This window comes from Pagrus major, chromosome 18 (assembly GCF_040436345.1).
Source record: "Pagrus major chromosome 18, Pma_NU_1.0".
Classification (NCBI taxonomy): Eukaryota; Metazoa; Chordata; class Actinopteri; order Spariformes; family Sparidae; genus Pagrus; species Pagrus major.
This window is the reverse complement of record NC_133232.1, coordinates 25,818,566-25,840,906: the sequence shown is the minus strand read 5'-3', so window position 1 is coordinate 25,840,906 and position 22,341 is coordinate 25,818,566. Positions and strand designations below refer to the sequence as shown.

At 41.3% G+C, this 22,341-nt stretch overlaps 5 protein-coding genes across 5 annotated transcripts; all 5 read right to left on the bottom strand.

The window, feature by feature from the left end:
• Nucleotides 1-1,361: 1,361 nt before the first annotated feature.
• Nucleotides 1,362-3,767, bottom strand: LOC141012984 (protocadherin beta-16-like). Its single transcript, XM_073486524.1, has one exon. It carries the CDS (start codon nucleotides 3,765-3,767, stop codon nucleotides 1,362-1,364), a length of 2,406 nt encoding a protein of 801 aa, XP_073342625.1.
• A 1,735-nt stretch (nucleotides 3,768-5,502) lies between these two features.
• LOC141012983 (protocadherin gamma-A11-like) lies at nucleotides 5,503-7,905 on the bottom strand. The gene has a single exon (XM_073486523.1). It carries the CDS (start codon nucleotides 7,903-7,905, stop codon nucleotides 5,503-5,505), a length of 2,403 nt encoding a protein of 800 aa, XP_073342624.1.
• Nucleotides 7,906-9,638: 1,733 nt separating this feature from the next.
• On the bottom strand, nucleotides 9,639-12,062 carry LOC141012982 (protocadherin beta-16-like). Its single transcript, XM_073486522.1, has one exon. It carries the CDS (start codon nucleotides 12,060-12,062, stop codon nucleotides 9,639-9,641), a length of 2,424 nt encoding a protein of 807 aa, XP_073342623.1.
• Nucleotides 12,063-15,235: 3,173 nt separating this feature from the next.
• Nucleotides 15,236-17,656, bottom strand: LOC141012980 (protocadherin gamma-A11-like). Its single transcript, XM_073486521.1, has one exon. The coding sequence runs from the start codon at nucleotides 17,654-17,656 to the stop codon at nucleotides 15,236-15,238; it is 2,421 nt and encodes an 806-aa protein (XP_073342622.1).
• A 1,159-nt stretch (nucleotides 17,657-18,815) lies between these two features.
• On the bottom strand, nucleotides 18,816-21,254 carry LOC141012979 (protocadherin gamma-A11-like). Its single transcript, XM_073486520.1, has one exon. It carries the CDS (start codon nucleotides 21,252-21,254, stop codon nucleotides 18,816-18,818), a length of 2,439 nt encoding a protein of 812 aa, XP_073342621.1.
• Between the last annotated feature and the right edge of the window lie 1,087 nt (nucleotides 21,255-22,341).

Genomic DNA, 22,341 nt, shown 5'->3' with positions numbered 1-22,341 from the left:
AGCATAATTTCCCCAGGGTACTTCATATTAAGCACTGCTTTTTAGGTGGGAAAACATAGACTCATATTAACATGAACAGTTTATTCCTAATGTAAAATAAAAAAATCTATATAGTTTAGTGTTGAGTAAATACATGTGTGCACTTAAATGTTTCCTGAAATGCCATTACAGCTATTCAGCCAACTACTTTGGCAACAAATTATGAAAATTTGTAAATGGTGTACAAAAAGACCGCCTGTGACAAATTATCTAAAACACTGATATAGTGGAATTATCAGCTACAATGTTTAAAAATTGACAGGAATGATTGAAGCCTCAGACAAACTATTGTGAACTGACATTTAATTACTGAATAGTGTGAAAGAACAAGGGAAAATTAATAAGTTATTAAGGGCACAAAAAAACAAAATTTGGATAATTCGAATCACTATCCTCAACACGATTAAAAGGTTATGTAGACTATATTTGTATTTACAAAAGTCAACAAGTTGGGCGAACAGGTCAACTTTACTGCAAAATGCAGCTGATATTGGAGACGAATTCTATATCACTGTAACACCAGTAAGTTAATTAGCATATATGTAAACAGGAAATAGGTAGCAGAGTGTATGGGAGATAACTTTGAAGATGACATCAAAAATATACAGAGAAACTATGACGAATTTGTTAAACGTGAAGACTCATCGAATCTGAGAAGCATTGCACTGGAGGGAAAGGAAGAAGATGGGCGACATAGATGAAAGACAACAAAACCTAAAAGTATAAGCACTAATATGATTTAAAAGATATGAGGGATTTCCTATGACAAAGGAAAGAAAGCCTCAATCTGAAAAATCACACACACAATAACAAGCACTGAGACCAAGACACATTAAAACTATACCTGTACACTTAAATTAGAGGAAAATACCAACAATTTAAACTTTTTCGATCATTAAAAATGCAATCCCTTTTAACATGGTGGCAATAACTAAGCCTTTTGTGAGAAAAAACTAAATGAAGAGTGAACAAATGTGCCAAGATTCAAAACCCACAGCAACAATAATGTCATGAAGTCTTTTCAATTAAGGAAATGCAATAAAGACAGGCCCACAGGCAACTGTGGAAAACTACTGTAGAACGAAGCAAACTGCACATCATAACAGATTGATCACTGATCTAAGATGCTTGTGGTTCAAAGAACGAAAAGGAATTCAGCATAACTGTTACTGAAACAAATGAGGAGGCTAAAATCATATCATCAAAGCACAAATGGCCAACATGCACCAAACTTATACCTATTGTGGTAAAATGCTTTTTCACATTTGAAGAAGTGAAAAAGTGAGTAGCAATTTTTCTGATAAAAAGATCCATATGATCAATCAAATGTTTAACATTCCTACCTCAGGAGAAGCATCACAATCTCCAAAGACATCTGCAAAGTCTGATGGACTTTTCCTCAGAGTCTGGTCAGCAGGAAGTGTGTTGTCATTGTAAGATGTCACAAACTTAAAGTCACTGGTTCTAGATCCTGTCGTCAGGTATGCGTCATAGTTGTAAGCGCTGCGTAAAGTTCCTGTGCCGTCAACATCTGCGTAATTAGGAGGGAGATAAGCGCTGGGGATGGCGACTGCTCCATCAAACAACAGTCTGGGCTTTCTCCTGCGACAAAACCTCACACCGAGGATGATGATGATGATGAAGGTCAGGAAAAAGGTGGACACAGACACCAACGCGATGATCAGATAAGAGGTCAGTTTGGAATTCTTCTCATCATAAGAAATGTCCTTCAGTTCTGGCACCTCAGCCAAGTTATCAGAAATAAGTAAATACATGGAACAGGTGGCAGAGAGAGAGGGCTGCCCGTTATCTTTCACTGCCACAATAAGGTTCTGTTTCATGCTGTCAGATTCAGAAATGTCCCGCTGTGTCCTGATCTCTCCGCTGTGGACACCGATACTGAAAAGTCCCGGATCGGTGGATTTCACTATTTGATATGACAGCCAGGCGTTCTGTCCGGAGTCCGCGTCCACCGCTATCACTTTGGACACCAGAGAGCCTCCGTGTGCAGCTTTGGGGACCAGCTCGGTCATGAAGGAGTTGCCCTCCGGGGCGGGGTACAGTATCTGAGGAGAGTTGTCATTCACATCCGATATGAACACACTGACGGTCACGTTGCTGCTGAGAGGAGGAGAACCGTTGTCTCTGGCCATCACCTGCACTTTAAAACTCCTGAACTGTTCATAATCAAACGACCTCACAGCGTGGATCACCCCCGTGTCTCCGTTAACAGACACATAGGAGGACACCGGGGCACCGTTCACCTCACCGGGTAACAGAGAATAAATCACTGTACCGTTTTGTCTCCAGTCGGGGTCTCGAGCAGTAACGGAACATAAAGTGGAGCCGGGTTTGTTATTTTCACTCACATATGCGCTGTACGACTGTTCCTCAAACACAGGTGGGTTGTCGTTGATGTCTGCTACAGATAACTGAACAGTTTTAGAGGAGGACAGAGGTGGAGAGCCCTCGTCAGTGGCAGTGATTGTAATGTTGTAATCAGACACTAGTTCACGGTCCAGTTGTCCTGTGGTCACCAGAGAATAATAGTTTTTAATAGAAGGAACCAACTTAAAAGGGGCTCCTTGCTGAATGGAGCAGCGGACCTGTCCGTTACTCTCTGAGTCTCTGTCCTGCACGTTAATGATGCCCACCTCTGTACCAGGTGACACGTTCTCAGGTATGGGGTTAGTCAGTGATTTCAGGTTTATCACTGGAGCATTATCATTTATATCAGTAACATCTATGATGGCTTTGGCATAAGAGGTTAATCCCAAACCATCTTTGGCTGTGACACGGAGTTCAAACGATGACGCCGTTTCAAAATCAACCATTTTGGTCAATTTTATGTCACCTGTTTTCGGATCTATGGTAAACATTGACTTAACATCTTCTGAAATGTGTCCAAAATGATAAGTAACATCACCATTCACTCCTTCGTCTGCATCAGTTGCTCTCACTGTCAGCACGACAGTACCAAGCTGGGAGTTTTCTGGGAGACTAGCCTTATAAACGGCCTGGCTGAACACTGGGACGTTATCATTAGCATCCAGTACAGTGATGTGAATGACTACAGTACCTGACCTTTGAGGAGAACCACCATCTAGAGCTGTGAGTAGCAGGTTGATTTCCTTTAAGTTTTCACGGTCGAGCTCTTTGTTAAGGACTAGCTCCACAGAATTTGTTCCAACGCCCAGAATAAAATTATCATTACTTTGGAGATTGTACGTCTGGACCGAGTATTTGCCTATATCTGCATCATGTGCCTCTTCTATCGGAAAACGAGCACCTTTATCGGCAGATTCACGAATATCTATATGGATCAATTCATTATTAAATTGCGGAGAGTTATCATTTATATCCTGGACATGCAGACTGATCCGATGTAACTCTAAAGGACTCTCTAACATGAGCTCCTGTTTTAAAACGCAGGATGCTTTGTCTCCACAAAGGCCCTCTCTGTCAATCCTCTCGGAAACAGTCAGATCCCCGTTACGGAGGTTTATGTCACAATAACGTTCGTCACTCCCATCGGTATCAATGCGGGCCTTTCGAGCGGAGAGTCTGCTTGTTTCAAGTCCAAGGTCTTTGGCGATATTTCCGATCACGGATCCGCGTTTCATCTCCTCCGGAAAAGAATAGCTAATGTCCCCATATGCAAAATGCAAAGAAAGGAGCAGTAGAGCAACGGCACAGCTTTGTAATAGGGGTCCCCTGATGGCAGCCATTACGCCGATCTGAAACAGTAAATGTTCCCTTGTCGGTGTACAGGAGCACAGCGCAAAAAATACGACTTAAACCAAAGAATTTAAACCAGAATTAGCACAATCCAAACCAGGTCTCTGCCTCTCGATCAACGGCTGCACCTTCAGTCACGTTATGCGTCGACAACAGTGGGTGGATGTCGACACACAATCTCTTACAGCTGGTGCATAGCGACATCGTGAGTGTAATATAGAAACTGCAGACTTCCACTAACAGCCAAGTCTCTAAAAAGTCAATATAAATAGCATGAGAAGTATGTCATTTACAAGGGAAATTATAAATTGAAATACAGTATTTTGCGATATGTCAGGAGGATCAGACAAAACGGGGCCAACACAGCATAATTTCCCCAGGGTACTTCATATTAAGCACTGCTTTTTAGGTGGGAAAACATAGACTCATATTAACATGAACAGTTTATTCCTAATGTAAAATAAAAAAAATCTATATAGTTTAGTGTTGAGTAAATACATGTGTGCACTTAAATGTTTCCTGAAATGCCATTACAGCTATTCAGCCAACTACTTTGGCAACAAATTATGAAAATTTGTAAATGGTGTACAAAAAGACCGCCTGTGACAAATTATCTAAAACACTGATATAGTGGAATTATCAGCTACAATGTTTAAAAATTGACAGGAATGATTGAAGCCTAGACAAACTATTGTGAACTGACATTTAATTACTGAATAGTGTGAAAGAACAAGGGAAAATTAATAAGTTATTAAGGGCACAAAAAAACAAAATTTGGATAATTCGAATCACTATCCTCAACACGATTAAAAGGTTATGTAGACTATATTTGTATTTACAAAAGTCAACAAGTTGGGCGAACTGGTCAACTTTACTGCAAAATGCAGCTGATATTGGAGACGAATTCTATATCACTGTAACACCAGTAAGTTAATTAGCATATATGTAAACAGGAAATAGGTAGCAGAGTGTATGGGAGATAACTTTGAAGATGACATCAAAAATATACAGAGAAACTATGACGAATTTGTTAAACGTGAAGACTCATCGAATCTGAGAAGCATTGCACTGGAGGGAAAGGAAGAAGATGGGCGACATAGATGAAAGACAACAAAACCTAAAAGTATAAGCACTAATATGATTTAAAAGATATGAGGGATTTCCTATGACAAAGGAAAGAAAGCCTCAATCTGAAAAATCACACACACAATAACAAGCACTGAGACCAAGACACATTAAAACTATACCTGTACACTTAAATTAGAGGAAAATACCAACAATTTAAACTTTTTCGATCATTAAAAATGCAATCCCTTTTAACATGGTGGCAATAACTAAGCCTTTTGTGAGAAAAAACTAAATGAAGAGTGAACAAATGTGCCAAGATTCAAAACCCACAGCAACAATAATGTCATGAAGTCTTTTCAATTAAGGAAATGCAATAAAGATAGGCCCACAGGCAACTGTGGAAAACTACTGTAGAACGAAGCAAACTGCACATCATAACAGGCTGATCACTGATATAAGATGCTTGTGGTTCAAAGAACGAAAAGGAATTCAGCATAACTGTTACTGAAACAAATGAGGAGGCTAAAATCATATCATCAAAGCACAAATGGCCAACATGCACCAAACTTATACCTATTGTGGTAAAATGCTTTTTCACATTTGAAGAAGTGAAAAAGTGAGTAGCAATTTTTCTGATAAAAAGATCCATATGATCAATCAAATGTTTAACATTCCTACCTCAGGAGAACCATCACAATCTCCAAAGACATCTGCAAAGTCTGATGGACTTTTCCTCAGAGTCTGGTCAGCAGGCAGTGTGTTGTCATTGTAAGATGTCACAAACTTAAAGTCACTGGTTCTAGATCCTGTCGTCAGGTATGCGTCATAGTTGTAAGCGCTGCGTAAAGTTCCTGTGCCGTCAACATCTGCGTAATTAGGAGGGAGATAAGCGCTGGGGATGGCGACTGCTCCATCAAACAACAGTCTGGGCTTTCTCCTGCGACAAAACCTCACACCGAGGATGATGATGATGAAGGTCAGGAAAAAGGTGGACACAGACACCAACGCGATGATCAGATAAGAGGTCAGTTTGGAATTCTTCTCATCATAAGAAATGTCCTTCAGTTCTGGCACCTCAGCCAAGTTATCAGAAATAAGTAAATACATGGAACAGGTGGCAGAGAGAGAGGGCTGTCCGTTATCTTTCACTGCCACAATAAGGTTCTGTTTCATGCTGTCAGATTCAGAAATGTCCCGCTGTGTCCTGATCTCTCCGCTGTGGACACCGATAGTGAAAAGTCCCGGATCGGTGGATTTCACTATTTGATATGACAGCCAGGCGTTCTGTCCGGAGTCCGCGTCCACCGCTATCACTTTGGACACCAGAGAGCCTCCGTGTGCAGCTTTGGGGACCAGCTCGGTCATGAAGGAGTTGCCCTCCGGGGCGGGGTACAGTATCTGAGGAGAGTTGTCATTCACATCCGATACGAACACACTGACGGTCACGTTGCTGCTGAGAGGAGGAGAACCGTTGTCTCTGGCCATCATCTGCACTTTAAAACTCCTGAACTGTTCATAATCAAACGACCTCACAGCGTGGATCACCCCCGTGTCTCCGTTAACAGACAGATAGGAGGACACCGGGGCACCGTTCACCTCACCGGGTAACAGAGAATAAATCACTGTACCGTTTTGTCTCCAGTCGGGGTCTCGAGCAGTAACGGAACATAAAGTGGAGCCAGGTTTGTTATTTTCACTCACATATGCGCTGTACGACTGTTCCTCAAACACAGGTGGGTTGTCGTTGATGTCTGCTACAGATAACTGAACAGTTTTAGAGGAGGACAGAGGTGGAGAGCCCTCGTCAGTGGCAGTGATTGTGATGTTGTAATCAGACACTAGTTCACGGTCCAGTTGTCCTGTGGTCACCAGAGAATAATAGTTTTTAATAGAAGGAACCAACTTAAAAGGGGCTCCTTGCTGAATGGAGCAGCGGACCTGTCTGTTACTCTCTGAGTCTCTGTCCTGCACGTTAATGATGCCCACCTCTGTACCAGGTGACACGTTCTCAGGTATGGGGTTAGTCAGTGATTTCAGGTTTATCACTGGAGCATTATCATTTATATCAGTAACATCTATGATGGCTTTGGCATAAGAGGTTAATCCCAAACCATCTTTGGCTGTGACACGGAGTTCAAACGATGACGCCGTTTCAAAATCAACCATTTTGGTCAATTTTATGTCACCTGTTTTCGGATCTATGGTAAATATTGACTTAACATCTCCTGAAATGTGTCCAAACTCATATGTAACTTCTCCATTTAGTCCTTCGTCTGCATCAGTTGCTCTCACTGTCAGCACGACAGTACCAAGCTGGGAGTTTTCTGGGAGACTAGCCTTATAAACGGCATGGCTGAAAACTGGGACGTTATCATTAGCATCCAGTACAGTGATGTGAATGACTACAGTACCTGACCTTTGAGGAGAACCACCATCTAGAGCTGTGAGTAGAAGATTGATTTCCTTTAAGTTTTCACGGTCGAGCTCTTTGTTAAGGACTAGCTCCACAGAATTTGTTCCAACGCCCAGAATAAAATTATCATTACTTTGGAGATTGTACGTCTGGACCGAGTATTTGCCTATATCTGCATCATGTGCCTCTTCTATCGGAAAACGAGCACCTTTGACGGCGGATTCACTTATATCAATATGGATCAATTCTTTATTAAATTGCGGAGAGTTATCATTTATATCCTGGACATGCAGACTAATTCGATGTAATTCTAATGGACTCTCTAACATGAGCTCCTGTTTTAAAACGCAGGATGCTTTGTCTCCACAAAGGCCCTCTCTGTCAATCCTCTCGGAAACAGTCAGATCCCCGTTACGGAGGTTTATGTCACAATAACGTTCGTCACTCCCATCGGTATCAATGCGGGCCTTTCGAGCGGAGAGTCTGCTTGTTTCAAGTCCAAGTTCTTTGGCGATGTTTCCGATCATGGATCCGCGTTTCATCTCCTCCGGAAAAGAATAGCTAATGTCCCCATATGCAAAATGCAAAGAAAGAAGCAGTAGAGCAACGGCACAGCTTTGTAATAGGGGTCCCCTGATGGCAGCCATGACGCCGATCTGAAACAGTAAATGTTCCCTTGTCGGTGTACAGGAACACAGCGCAAAAAATACGACTTAGACCAAAGAATTTAAAGTAGAATCAGCACAATCCAAACCAGGTCTCTGCCTCTCCATCAACGGCTGCACCTTCAGTCACGTTATGCGTCGACAACAGTGGGTGGATGTCGACACACAATCTCTTACAGCTGGTGCATAGCGACATCGTGAGTGTAATATAGAAACTGCAGACTTCCACTAACAGCCAAGTCGCTACAAGTCAATATAAATAGCATGAGAAGTATGTCATTTACAAGGGAAATTATAAATTGAAATACAGTATTTTGAGATATGTCAGGAGGATCAGACAAAAAAGGGGCCAACACAGCATTATTTCCCCAGGGTACTTCATATTAAGCACTGCTTTTTAGGTGGGAAAACATAGACTCATATTAACATGAACAGTTTATTCCTAATGTAAAATAAAAAATCTATATAGTTTAGTGTTGAGAGAATACATGTGTGCACTTAAATGTTTCCTGAAATGCCATGACAGCTATTCAGCCAACTACTTTGGCCACAAATTATGAAAATTTGTAAATCGTGTACAAAAAGACCGCCTGTGACAAATTATCTAAAACATTGAAATAGTGGAATTATCAACTACAATGTTTAAAAATTGACAGGAATGATTGAAGCCTCAGACAAACTATTGTGAACTGACATTTAATTACTGAATAGTGTGAAAGGACAAGGGGAAATTAATAAGTTGTTAAGGGCACAAAAAAACAAAATTGGATAATTTGAATCACTATCCTCAACACAATTAAAAGGTTATGTAGAATATATTTGTATTTACAAAAGTCAACAAGTTGGGCGAACCGGTCAACTTTACTGCAAAATGCAGCTGATATTGGAGACGAATTCTATATCACTGTAACACCAGTAAGTTAATTAGCATATATGTAAACAGGAAATAGGTAGCAGAGTGTATGGGAGATAACTTTGAAGATGACATCAAAAATATAGAGAGAAACTATGACGAATTTGTTAAACATGAAGACTCATCGAATCTGAGAAGCATTGCACTGGAGGAAAAGAACGAAGATGGGCGACATAGATGAAAGCCAACAAAACCTAAAAGTATAACCACTAATGTGATTTAAAAGATATGGGGGATTTCCTATGACAAAGGAAAGAAAGCCTCAATCTGAAAAATCATACACACAATAACAAGCACTGAGACCAAGACACATTAAAACTATACCTGTACACTTAAATTAGAGGAAAATACCAACAATTTAAACGTTTTCGATCATTAAAAATGCAATCCCTTTTAACATGGTGGCAATAACTAAGCCTTTTATGAGAAAAAACTAAATGAAGAGTGAACAAATGTGCCAAGATTCAAAACCCACAGTAACAATACTGTCATGAAGTCTTTTCAATTAAGGAAATGCAATAAAGATAGGCCCACAGGCAACTGTGGAAAACTACTGTACAACAAAGCAAACTGCACATCATAACAGGCTGATCGCTGATATAAGATGCTTGTGGTTCAAAGAAGGAAAAGGAATTCAGCATAACTGTTACTGAAACAAATGAGGCAGATAAAATCATATCATAAAAGCACAAATGGCCAACATGCACCAAACTTATACCTATTGTGGTAAAATGCTTTTTCACATTTGAAGAAGTGAAAAAGTGAGTAGCAATTTTTCTAATAAAAAGATCCATATGATCAATCAAATGTTTAACATTCCTACCTCAAGAGAACCATCACAATCTCCAAACACATCAGCAAAGTCTGATGGACTTTTCCTCAGAGTCTGGTCAGCGGGCAGTGTGTTGTCATTGTAAGATGTCACAAACTTAAAGTCACTGGTTCTAGATCCTGTTGTCAGGTATGCGTCATAGTTGTAAGCGCTGCGTAAAGTTCCTGTGCCGTCAACATCTGCGTAATTAGGAGGGAGATAAGCGCTGGGGATGGCGACTGCTCCATCAAACAGCAGTCTGGGCTTTCTCCTGCGACAAAACCTCACACCCAGGATGATGATGATGAAGGTCAGGAAAAAGGTGGACACAGACACCAGCGCGATGATCAGATAAGAAGTCAGTTTGGAATTCTTCTCATCATAAGAAATGTCCTTCAGTTCTGGCACCTCAGCCAAGTTATCAGAAATAAGTAAATACATGGAACAGGTGGCAGAGAGAGAGGGCTGTCCGTTATCTTTCACTGCCACAATAAGGTTCTGTTTCATGCTGTCAGATTCAGAAATGTCCCGCTGTGTCCGGATCTCTCCGCTGTGGACACCAATACTGAAAAGTCCCGGATCAGTGGATTTTACAATATGATATGACAGCCAGGCGTTCTGTCCGGAGTCCGCGTCCACCGCTATCACTTTGGACACCAGAGAGCCTCCGTGTGCAGCTTTGGGGACAAGCTCGGTCATGAAGGAGTTGCCCTCCGGGGCGGGGTACAGTATCTGAGGAGAGTTGTCATTTACATCCGATATGAACACACTGACGGTCACGTTGCTGCTGAGAGGAGGAGAACCGTTGTCTCTGGCCATCACCTGCACTTTAAAACTCCTGAACTGTTCATAATCAAACGACCTCACAGCGTGGATCACCCCCGTGTCTCCGTTAACAGACAGATAGGAGGACACCGGGGCACCGTTCACCTCACCGGGTAACAGAGAATAAATCACTGTACCGTTTTGTCTCCAGTCGGGGTCTCGAGCAGTAACGGAACATAAAGTGGAGCCAGGTTTGTTATTTTCACTCACATATGCGCTGTACGACTGTTCCTCAAACACAGGTGGGTTGTCGTTGATGTCTGCTACAGATAACTGAACGGTTTTAGAGGAGGACAGAGGTGGAGAGCCCTCGTCACTGGCAGTGATTGTGATGTTGTAATCAGACACTCGTTCACGGTCCAGTTGTCCGGTGGTCACCAGAGAATAATAGTTTTTAATAGAAGGAACCAACTTAAAAGGGGCTCCTTGCTGAATGGAGCAGCGGACCTGTTTGTTACTCTCTGAGTCTCTGTCCTGCACATTAATGATGCCCACCTCTGTACCAGGTGACACGTTCTCAGGTATGGGGTTAGTCAGTGATTTCAAACTAATAACAGGTGGGTTGTCATTGACATCTGTTATATCTATAATTACTGAACTATACGAGGTAAGACCTGGTCCGTCTTTTGCTCTTACTCGCAGTTCAATGGAGGTCTCAGTCTCATAATCGATAGAGCCGATGACTCTTATCTCTCCGGTCTTATGATCAAGGGAGAACAAAGAGACATGGTCATCAGATAAATGATCAAAGTTGTATGTAATATCACCATTGGGTCCCTCGTCTGCATCAGTAGCGCTCACTGTAACAACTACTGTATCTAAAGGAGAGTTTTCAGGCAGACTTGCTTTATAAACGACCTGGCTGAACACTGGGGCGTTATCATTAGCATCCAGCACGGTGACGTGAATGGTCGCAGTACCTGATCTCTGTGGAGAACCACCATCTACAGCTGTAAGCAATAGTTTCAGTTCTTTCTCTTGCTCTCGGTCTAATTCTTTTACCAGAACCAATTCCGAGTGCTTTCTTCCACCGCCCTCTGTAGCTACATTAATGGTGAAATGCTCATTATTTTGTAAGTTGTAGCGCTGTACAGTATTTGTACCGATATCTGCATCATGGGCTTCAGTGAGTGGGAATTTAGCTCCTTTGTCAGCTGATTCTCTAATTTCAAATGAAATCAAATCCTCACTAAACTGCGGGGCGTTGTCGTTTATATCTTGCACATGGATGCTGATACGATGAAGCTCTAAAGGGTTTTCCAAAACAAGCTCCTCTTTTAAAACGCAAGTCGCCTTCTTACCACAAAGGCCTTCTCTGTCGATCCTGTCAGTAACAATCAAATCTCCAGTGCTCAGATTAATATCACAATACCGCTTGTCATTCCTGTCCGTGTCAATGCGAGCTTTACGCGAGGAAAGTGTGGCAATCCCGAGGCCGAGATCTTTGCCTATATTTCCAATTACAAACCCGCGTTTCATCTCCTCTGCGACAGAGTAGCTCACATCTCCATACGCGAAATGCAGGCTGATGAAAAGGAGAAAAACACAACAGCGAATCATAGAAAATCCTCGGTGCACTGTATTCCTCATGATCGGCCAAGCGTTGATCCTTCCCTTGCCAGTCGAAGTGATAAAAGACGGTTATATTCCACGTTGTAATTAACTATCCAAATATCATCACGATGTCGGCCTTTTGTACCCTCCGCAACCTACAGACACACCGCACACAATAACGCCTTGCAATGGTGGAAAAGAATGGATGAAGCAGCGGACACTTTGGGCCTTTGTTGGTGCACAGTGACACCAAGAGTTTCAGTCAGTTATAGCACTGCAAACTAAAACAAGTTGACAACTTCAATGGCAATATCAAGGCAAAACCTATTGTTTATCAGTCATTATTTGTATCTCATAATGACAACATTATAAAGATTGTTCAATATGATCATCACTATAAATGACAAAACTCAAACTGTTGTGATTGCCTTATCTGCAGAGGCTCCAGTGATATTCAGAAACTACTGAAAAACTGATTTTGCATTGTGTTCTTCATAAACTGTGAAACAAATCAACCCTTAATATATGCTATATCACAAAAGACACTGAACTCCACTTTACCAACTGCTACATTTGATTGTTCATTGAAAATATAATCCATCACAATTTGGTTCAATAATGAAATACTGTGTGCACAAACACTCTGATTAACTCCATTAAAAATGCCACAGAAAATTGTGTCAAAAACTAAAGTAAATAAAGTGAGGTTAATGAAACACAATGCTCATCAGTATGACCCATCTCTGACTTGTAATCAGCATGACTCAATTTAGCACCACATGCAGGGACAAAGAAGTGACAGAAGGCGTCATATAAGGGAAACATGGAACAAGCTAGCTTCAATATTTTTGCAGTGGAAACATTGTTTATAAGTGCATTTAATTAAGTATATGCTGGGGGGTTTTCAGGTGTGTGCTATACAAAGAGCATTTACTAGCTTAAACTTTAGCTGAAAGATATCCAAATTATTTCTTTGAACTTATGAAAAAGGCCACCATAACAACCTAAAAAATACAACAAAAAACATAATCACACTCAATAATGGACTATAGCTGTGTATTTTACTGTCAAAACTTACAGTAATGTACAGTGTTGCTGTGTAGATAGTTGATCAAAATCTCCCGAATAGATGGAATAGTGATGCAACATTATAACATCAGTTTACAAATGTTTTCTATTAAAATAAATCATTAGTGTCAAAGGACTTCATGATGTGACTCACACTTTTCATTTCTAAATGATGAGACTCACTTGGACAAAGGCAAGAGCTTATTTTATATAACTCAATGTCATTTGCCAACAGAAAATAAAGTAAATTGCAACAAGTATCTTGACTAAATAGTGAAATCCAACAATTGTCGATAAGTTCATTGTATGTTGTGATCAAGTTTGAACAGCAGTTTGGAATTTCTTAAAGTCCACCTGATCACCAGATCACACAATAAGTGAATACAAAGGCAATAAAACAGGCCAAGGCCATCATTACTCCACTTAGTTGCAGCATGAAAATTATAGAGGCAAAAAACTACAGTGATCGTCAAAATGCTGTCCAGTCTCATGGTTAGTTATGTCCACAACATGTTGTATTGTTAAAGATGTGTCCTGGAATAAACAGAAAACATAATCAACCCATCATATTGTCATGAAGAAGAGTGTAACTATTCTATACAACAGTTATCCTGTAGTAAACCACTCCCTCTAAGCCAGTATGGACACAAACACACATAATCAGTTGAAAGAAAAAGTGTAAACTGAACAGAATTCGAAGCCGCTGTGCAACTGCTCTGCTTGCTCAAGAAAAAAGAATAAGTCAAGACTACAAAGGGTCAGTAAACACCACTGATTATGAAGTGAAGTAGCACCAGTTCAGTCATCATACAATGACGTCTTAAGATTTATGCAACTACCATCACAAAGCTATTATTCAAGCGTTGGGTAGTCATCAAATGTCAAATTCTTAATCAAAATACATGCCTTTTTAAGCATCCCTCATCTGTAGTGAAGGCTTTACAGAATACATGGGTGGCCAATCCAATGTGTGCAGAGCACACTGAATATTTGATTCCTTAGCTGGTCTTTAGTGACACCGTGAGTAAAAATGAAACAAAACAGTTTTTCAAAAGTGAGTCTTAACACATTATAAAGTCATTTGGTCATGTTTTAGTAAAAACTGATTTTAATAAGGTATCTAAAAAAGGTGTAATGAACCACTTTTATGGTAAGAAATGTAAGATGCCCACTCTCTCTCACACACACACACTCACTCAACAAAATAAAATAGATTTCAATATCTAATCAAGAAACAGGCACAATTCTGCCTCCAACATCCTCCAAAGACAACTTGAATTGCATAACAAGATCTAATTAACAGATACATGTTGCTTACAAAAACAAAAAAGAAACAATGGAGTGACAGCACTGGAGGAAAAATAATATGTTTTTCACTTCAACTTTACTGTAGGATTTAAAACAAAGGAGGAATAACAATACTTTCTATAATATAGAATAAGTAACATTAACACAAGTAAATACAAGTTATTGGTTAATAAGATACAACTACAATAAAGAAATATTACTCAATGACCAAAGAACAACGTTCAACTAATTTCACTGATGTGACTTTTTCTTTTCCTATTTTTTTTTTTTTTTCTCACTTTATAGCAAAGTGTAGATATAATAACACATCCACATGTTTAGGACAAAATGGAGCACAGGTTCAGGAAGACAAATGTAAGTGAAAATGTGAAGCAAAAGGCTTGAAAGGTGAAAATGTAGAAGATGGAGATAAGTTGCTCCTGACAATGCTTCACAAAAGCAAGAGCATGATTCAGCACCAAGGACAGAGACACAAAGAACAAGCTGCTGCTCTATTGAGAAGACACAGGCAGAAACACAGATGCTGTGTTAACAAATAGACTGCTTTTAGGGAAAGGATGCAAAATATATCAACAGCCCTCTACTCGGATTACCACATAATGTCAAAGATCTGCATTCCACAGTAAATCTTGATGCGTTATCATGCAGTGTGTGGGTTTAGAAACCAGTTAAAGTAATCTATACGAGGTAACTTCAACTCAAATGGATGTTACATTTTAAATGATCTTCAAAAAAAGATAAAGGAGCGTACAAATTATAACCGTGCCATCAGTTTTAATTTGTATTCTGATTCATCTCTTTTACTAGCTGGACCATTAGGATGCAGTCAAACGTTATGTGACACTTGTTCCTACCTCAGGAGAACCATCACAATCTCCAAAGACATCAGCAAAGTCTGATGGACTTTTCCTCAGAGTCTGGTCAGCAGGCAGTGTGTTGTCATTGTAAGATGTCACAAACTTAAAGTCACTTGTTCTAGATCCTGTTGTCAGGTATGCGTCATAATTGTAAGCGCTGCGTAAAGTTCCTGTGCCGTCAACATCTGCGTAATTAGGAGGGAGATAAGCGCTGGGGATGGCGACTGCTCCATCAAACAACAGTCTGGGCTTTCTCCTGCGACAAAACCTCACACCCAGGATGATGATGATGAAGGTCAGGAAAAAGGTGGACACAGACACCAGCGCGATGATCAGATAAGAGGTCAGTTTAGAATTCTTCTCATCATAAGAAATGTCCTTCAGTTCTGGCACCTCAGCCAAGTTATCAGAAATAAGTAAATACATGGAACAGGTGGCAGAGAGAGAGGGCTGTCCGTTATCTTTCACTGCCACAATAAGGTTTTGTTTCATGCTGTCAGATTCAGAAATGTCCCGCTGTGTCCGGATCTCTCCGCTGTGGACACCAATACTGAAAAGTCCCGGATCAGTGGATCTCACTATGTGATAGGACAGCCAGGCGTTCTGTCCGGAGTCCGCGTCCACCGCTATCACTTTGGACACCAGAGAGCCTCCGTGTGCAGCTTTGGGGACCAGCTCGGTCATGAAGGAGTTGCCCTCCGGGGCGGGGTACAGTATCTGAGGAGAGTTGTCATTCACATCCGATACGAACACACTGACGGTCACGTTGCTGCTGAGAGGAGGAGAACCGTTGTCTCTGGCCATCACCTGCACTTTAAAACTCCTGAACTGTTCATAATCAAACGACCTCACAGCGTGGATCACCCCCGTGTCTCCGTTAACAGACAGATATGAGGACACCGGGGCACCGTTCACCTCACCGGGTAACAGAGAATAAATCACTGTACCGTTTTGTCTCCAGTCGGGGTCTCGAGCAGTAACGGAACATAAAGTGGAGCCGGGTTTGTTATTTTCACTCACATATGCGCTGTACGACTGTTCCTCAAACACAGGTGGGTTGTCGTTGATGTCTGCTACAGATAACTGAACAGTTTTAGAGGAGGACAGAGGAGGAGAGCCCTCGTCGGTGGCAGTGATTGTGATGTTGTAATCAGACACTAGTTCACGGTCCAGTTGTCCGGTGGTCACCAGAGAATAATAGTTTTTAATAGAAGGAACCAACTTAAAAGGGGCTCCTTGCTGAATGGAGCAGCGGACCTGTCCGTTACTCTCTGAGTCTCTGTCCTGCACGTTAATGATGCCCACCTCTGTACCAGGTGACACGTTCTCAGGTATGGGGTTAGTCAGCGATTTAATGAATGTAAGAGGGGCGTTGTCATTTACATCGGTTATATCAATTATCAATGTAGAGGATGACACTAATCCAAGCCCATCTTTGGCTGTAATTTGCATTTCATAGGCGGACAGCTCCTCATAATCTATTGATCCACTGACTTTCACTTCACCAGTTGTCTGATCAAGAGAAAATACGTTATTACTTTCATCTGAAATGTGATCAAATTCATAAGTCACCTCTCCATTAATTCCCTCATCTGCATCAGTTGCGCTCACTGTGACCACTACAGTGTCTAAAGCAGAATTTTCAGGCAGACTGGCTTTATAAACGGCTTGGCTGAACACTGGGGCGTTATCATTAGCATCCAGCACAGCTACATGAATGACTGCAGTACCTGATCTCTGAGGTGTGCCTCCGTCTGTTGCCACAAGCACAATCTTTAGCTCCTGCTGTTGTTCTCTATCCAGCTCCTTCTCTAAAACTAACTCGCTGTATTTCCCTCCTCCGCTTTTTGCAATAACATTCAATCTGAAGTTTTCATTTGCTTCGATACTATAGCCCTGGATAGCGTTTTGTCCAACATCTGCATCGTGGGCCTCATCTAGACGGTAGCGACTTCCTTTCATTGCCGATTCTCTAATTTCAAATTTTATTGTATTCTTTTTAAACTGTGGTGAATTATCGTTGATATCTTGAACGTGAACACTGATGCGGTGCAGCTCTAGAGGATTCTCCAAAACAAGTTCTTGCTTTAAAACGCAAGATGCCTTTTTGCCACAAAGGCCTTCTCTGTCAATCCTATCGGCAACAATGATATCCCCTGTACTCAGATTAATGTCACAATAGCGTTTGCTGTTCCCGTCTGCATCAATACGAGCCTTTCGAGCACCCAGTTTGCCGACCTCAATTCCTAGGTCTTTCGCTATATTTCCAACAACAGAGCCGCGTTTCATTTCTTCCGGAAAAGAATAAGACACATCGCCACAGACGATTTGCAGCGCCAGAAGAAATAATCCAAACGAGGTGACCAGGCGGAGCGCTGAAAATGCTTTGTGTCCCATTGTCAGGCAAGACCAGGGCCGAATCCACCACAAACAAGTCTTGTAAAATAAAAATACACAGACAGCCGGAATCCTCGTTAAATAACAAGGGCTAGTCCGACTATAAATGGTGCGACTTCACCGTTTTTAACCGACGATGAATCTATCAGGATCTGGAAATGTGCACCGTGTAGGGCAACATAATCTAACATTAAGTAAAGCTAGTGGACAGCGACACTGTGAGTGAACTGTAGGTATTACAAAAGACTTGAATAATTGAGTACTCTAATGAGAAAGACAGAAACATCATAGCCCAAGCAACAGTAAGATCCAAACATAAATACATGATCAATACAAATGCAGAGGGGAAATTAATGTTACACATACCAGTGTGTATTTACCTCCGTGAAACTGCTTTATTGCACATCAGTGATGAGAGCCGGAGCCAAGGGTTGATATGGTTTCAGCACCATCAATAAATACCAGAGTATAAAATAACGCGCAGCAAGGATCAGGTCGCAGTTCACCTGACACTGTTTCTTTTTCTGTTTTTCCACGACTCTAGGCGAGGGACAATGGAAGAGCGTGGTCTTCACGCAAGTCACTGGTCTCCATGAAGAGTTATCATCGCTGACTACACCCGAGTGAGATGAATACTATGTAAGTGTTCCTAACAGTGTCAAGATCAAATCCTAGCCCATTCTCGTAATTGTTGTGTGCATATGGAACAATTCTGATGCACCAATTTACATTTAATTGTAAAGTTGAGTGAAAATGCGGGAAGCAGAGTGAAATTCATGGACACAATTGAAAAGACATTTAAACATGTCAGAGAGTACACTAGTTAGTTATCATAAATGTGGGACTGCAAGTTAAAGGAAGAAATTGTCCTATATTTGATATCATTGACTTTATATATCGAAAGATTGCAAAAGCCTATTAAACCTGGAAACCGGTAAAAAAAAAAAAAAACATTTTTGAGGAAAGCCAATAAAGATTTGAATGTTTTGAAATGCAAAATATAGGTTAAAAGACAAAATATCCTGATTCAAAATGCTGTATCGTAGGCGACTGGTAGAATTACCATGACCTGGATTCCTGAGAACCTTCATCAACAAAATAGAAGTATTAAAGTAAGGCAACCAAAACTGATTTGAGCAGGTGAAAAAAATAAAACAGATTAATGGATTTGGCTCCGCTTAAAACAGGCACAAGCGCCTACCTCTAGAGGCTCCAACGAATCTTGAAACACCTCTGCAAAATCGCTTGGACTTTTCCTCAGAGTCTGGTCAGCAGGCAGTGTGTTGTCATTGTAAGATGTCACAAACTTAAAGTCACTGGTTCTAGATCCTGTTGTCAGGTATGCGTCATAGTTGTAAGCGCTGCGTAAAGTTCCTGTGCCGTCAACATCTGCGTAATTAGGAGGGAGATAAGCGCTGGGGATGGCGACTGCTCCATCAAACAACAGTCTGGGCTTTCTCCTGCGACAAAACCTCACACCCAGGATGATGATGATGAAGGTCAGGAAAAAGGTGGACACAGACACCAGAGCGATGATCAGATAAGAGGTCAGTTTGGAATTCTTCTCATCATAAGAAATGTCCTTCAGTTCTGGCACCTCAGCCAAGTTATCAGAAATAAGTAAATACATGGAACAGGTGGCAGACAGAGAGGGCTGTCCGTTATCTTTAACTGCCACAATAAGGTTCTGTTTCATGCTGTCAGATTCAGAAATGTCCCGCTGTGTCCTGATCTCTCCGCTGTGGACACCAATAGTGAAAAGTCCCGGATCGGTGGATTTCACTATGTGATAGGACAGCCAGGCGTTCTGTCCGGAGTCCGCGTCCACCGCTATCACTTTGGACACCAGAGAGCCTCCGTGTGCAGCTTTGGGGACCAGCTCGGTCATGAAGGAGTTGCCCTCCGGGGCGGGGTACAGTATCTGAGGAGAGTTGTCATTCACATCCGATATGAACACACTGACGGTCACGTTGCTGCTGAGAGGAGGAGAACCGTTGTCTCTGGCCATCACCTGCACTTTAAAACTCCTGAACTGTTCATAATCAAACGACCTCACAGCGTGGATCACCCCCGTGTCTCCGTTAACAGACAGATAGGAGGACACCGGGGCACCGTTCACCTCACCGGGTAACAGAGAATAAATCACTGTACCGTTTTGTCTCCAGTCGGGGTCTCGAGCAGTAACGGAACATAGAGTGGAGCCAGGTTTGTTATTTTCACTCACATATGCGCTGTACGACTGTTCCTCAAACACAGGTGGGTTGTCGTTGATGTCTGCTACAGATAACTGAACAGTTTTAGAGGAGGACAGAGGTGGAGAGCCCTCGTCAGTGGCAATGATTGTAATGTTGTAATCAGACACTAGTTCACGGTCCAGTTGTCCTGTGGTCACCAGAGAATAATAGTTTTTAATAGAAGGAACCAACTTAAAAGGGGCTCCTTGCTGAATGGAGCAGCGGACCTGTTTGTTACTCTCTGAGTCTGCATCCTGCACATGTATGATGCCCACCTCTGTACCAGGAGTCACGCTCTCAGGTATGGGGTTTGCTAATGAATTAATATGTATGACTGGGGCATTGTCATTCACGTCAGTTATATCGATTACTACCTTTGTTTCTGAAGAAAGGCCATAGCCATCTTTTCCCTCAATAAGCATTTCGTATTTTGTTTCTTCCTCATAGTCAACATTTTTTGCTACTATAATTTCTCCAGTATTTTCATTTAATGAAAATATTTGTTTTGCTACATCACTTATTCCACTGAATTCATATGTTACTTTACCATTCACACCTTCATCTGCATCAGTAGCACTCACTATCACTACTACAGTCTCTACAGGAGAGTTTTCAGGTAGAGAAGCCTCATAAACAGCCTGGCTGAACACTGGGGCGTTATCATTAGCGTCCAGTACAGTGATTTGTATGACTGCAGTACCTGATCTCTGTGGATTACCACCATCGACGGCTGTCAGCAATAAGGTCACTTCTTGCTGTTCCTCACGATCTAATTCTCTATCTAAAATTATCTCACTGTATTTTGTACCAACAGAATTAGTTAGCACATTTAGAGCAAAGTAATTGTTTTTTTCTAAGATATAGTTTTGCACAGCGTTTTGTGCTATGTCTGCATCGCGTGCCGCATTTATTCTATAACGAGAGCCTTTGGGGGCTGATTCACTTATTTCCAGTTTAACGGCATCCTTCGCAAAAACAGGTGGATTGTCATTTATATCCACGATTTGCAAAGATATCCGGTGCGATTCGAGTGGATCCTCGAGTACCAATTCACATTTCAAAATGCATGAAATCTTCGCTCCACAAAGCTCCTCTCGATCAATCCGTTCAGCAACGACCAGTTCCCCGGTATCAGTCTTTATCTCACAATAACGTTTACGGTTTCCCTCGTGGACAACTCGAGCCTTCCGAGGTGGAAGCCTGCTTACTTGAAGCCCAAGATCCTTGGCTATATTTCCAATCACTGATCCTCGTTTCATTTCCTCCGGAAAAGAATAGCTCACGTCGCCATAAGACAGCCGTAACCCAAAAAGCAAAACCAGTAGGCCGCAGAAAAAAATCCCTTGGAATCGGTTATGTGCCATCATTCAGCATTCAGATTGAAACAGAAATAGTGATATCTTGCTCAGTATTCCTCACAAACACAAAGGAAAGTGTATATCCGTGAGCGAGGGAAGAGAAATACTGTTTTGGCAAACAATGAGCTGGAAAAGTGTGGGTGGAGACGCCTGACGATTTCAAATGGAGCCTTTTAAAGTGTTCCATTGGTAGACAGCGACACTTACAGCTTGTGCGAAAGATTACAAAATACAGTCACCCACATGTTGTTAATAAAGTTCATACAAATCAATGCATCTAAGGAGTATAGATAGATAGATAGATAGAGAGATAGATAGATAGATAGATAGATAGATAGATAGATAGATAGATAGATAGATAGATAGATAGATAGATAGATAGATAGATAGATAGACTGCAAAAGTAGGCTAGAAAATCCCACGTATGAAGAGTATGCAATACAGAAGTCGGCCCGCAAATACGAAACATTAATCCAATTAAGGTGTGTTTGTGTAGACTGTATTATATTGTACTGTTTTCGGCTGTGCGTTAGCTTGCTTTTATATTGGACTCCATGATATCATCAAGTGTTTTCACAATTCTGTGCATCACGATTATAGCTGTGATTGACAAAAGGCTATTACAAATTACTTCCTATGAATTCCGATGGGATCCAATTCCACTGCAAACAGCAGACCACATTATCACAATAAAGTTAAATCACCACTTCTCGGGCACATTACAAACATGCTAAATCTGCTGCGCAGCGAGATAGCAGTGCAAGACGCTTCTTGTTTTCAGGCCACTGTGTACATTAAGATACAGACTGTAGTCCTAAATCGACGACAATACATGACTGTGAATTATAGCTTAGCTATACATATACTGTAATAAGTAAGGCGAACCAAAGTCACGAAAAACATATGTACAAAACCAAAGATATAGCTACATATATTTTCTGTAGTTACATATCCACGATTTAAATCGGCAACATGATTTCAAAGAAAACAGTGGTCGAAAACTCGGGGTCAACTGTTGTGTTCAGGACCATGGACAGCGACATATCATGAGACGAATCTGAGGACATTTACTGGTGTACTGGTGGCATACATG

Coding starts and splice junctions, on each gene's coding strand:
- LOC141012979 (XM_073486520.1), bottom strand. CDS start 21,254: ATGGCACATAACCGATTCCAAGGGATTTTTTTCTGCGGCCTACTGGTT.
- LOC141012980 (XM_073486521.1), bottom strand. CDS start 17,656: ATGGGACACAAAGCATTTTCAGCGCTCCGCCTGGTCACCTCGTTTGGA.
- LOC141012983 (XM_073486523.1), bottom strand. CDS start 7,905: ATGGCTGCCATCAGGGGACCCCTATTACAAAGCTGTGCCGTTGCTCTA.
- LOC141012984 (XM_073486524.1), bottom strand. CDS start 3,767: ATGGCTGCCATCAGGGGACCCCTATTACAAAGCTGTGCCGTTGCTCTA.
- LOC141012982 (XM_073486522.1), bottom strand. CDS start 12,062: ATGAGGAATACAGTGCACCGAGGATTTTCTATGATTCGCTGTTGTGTT.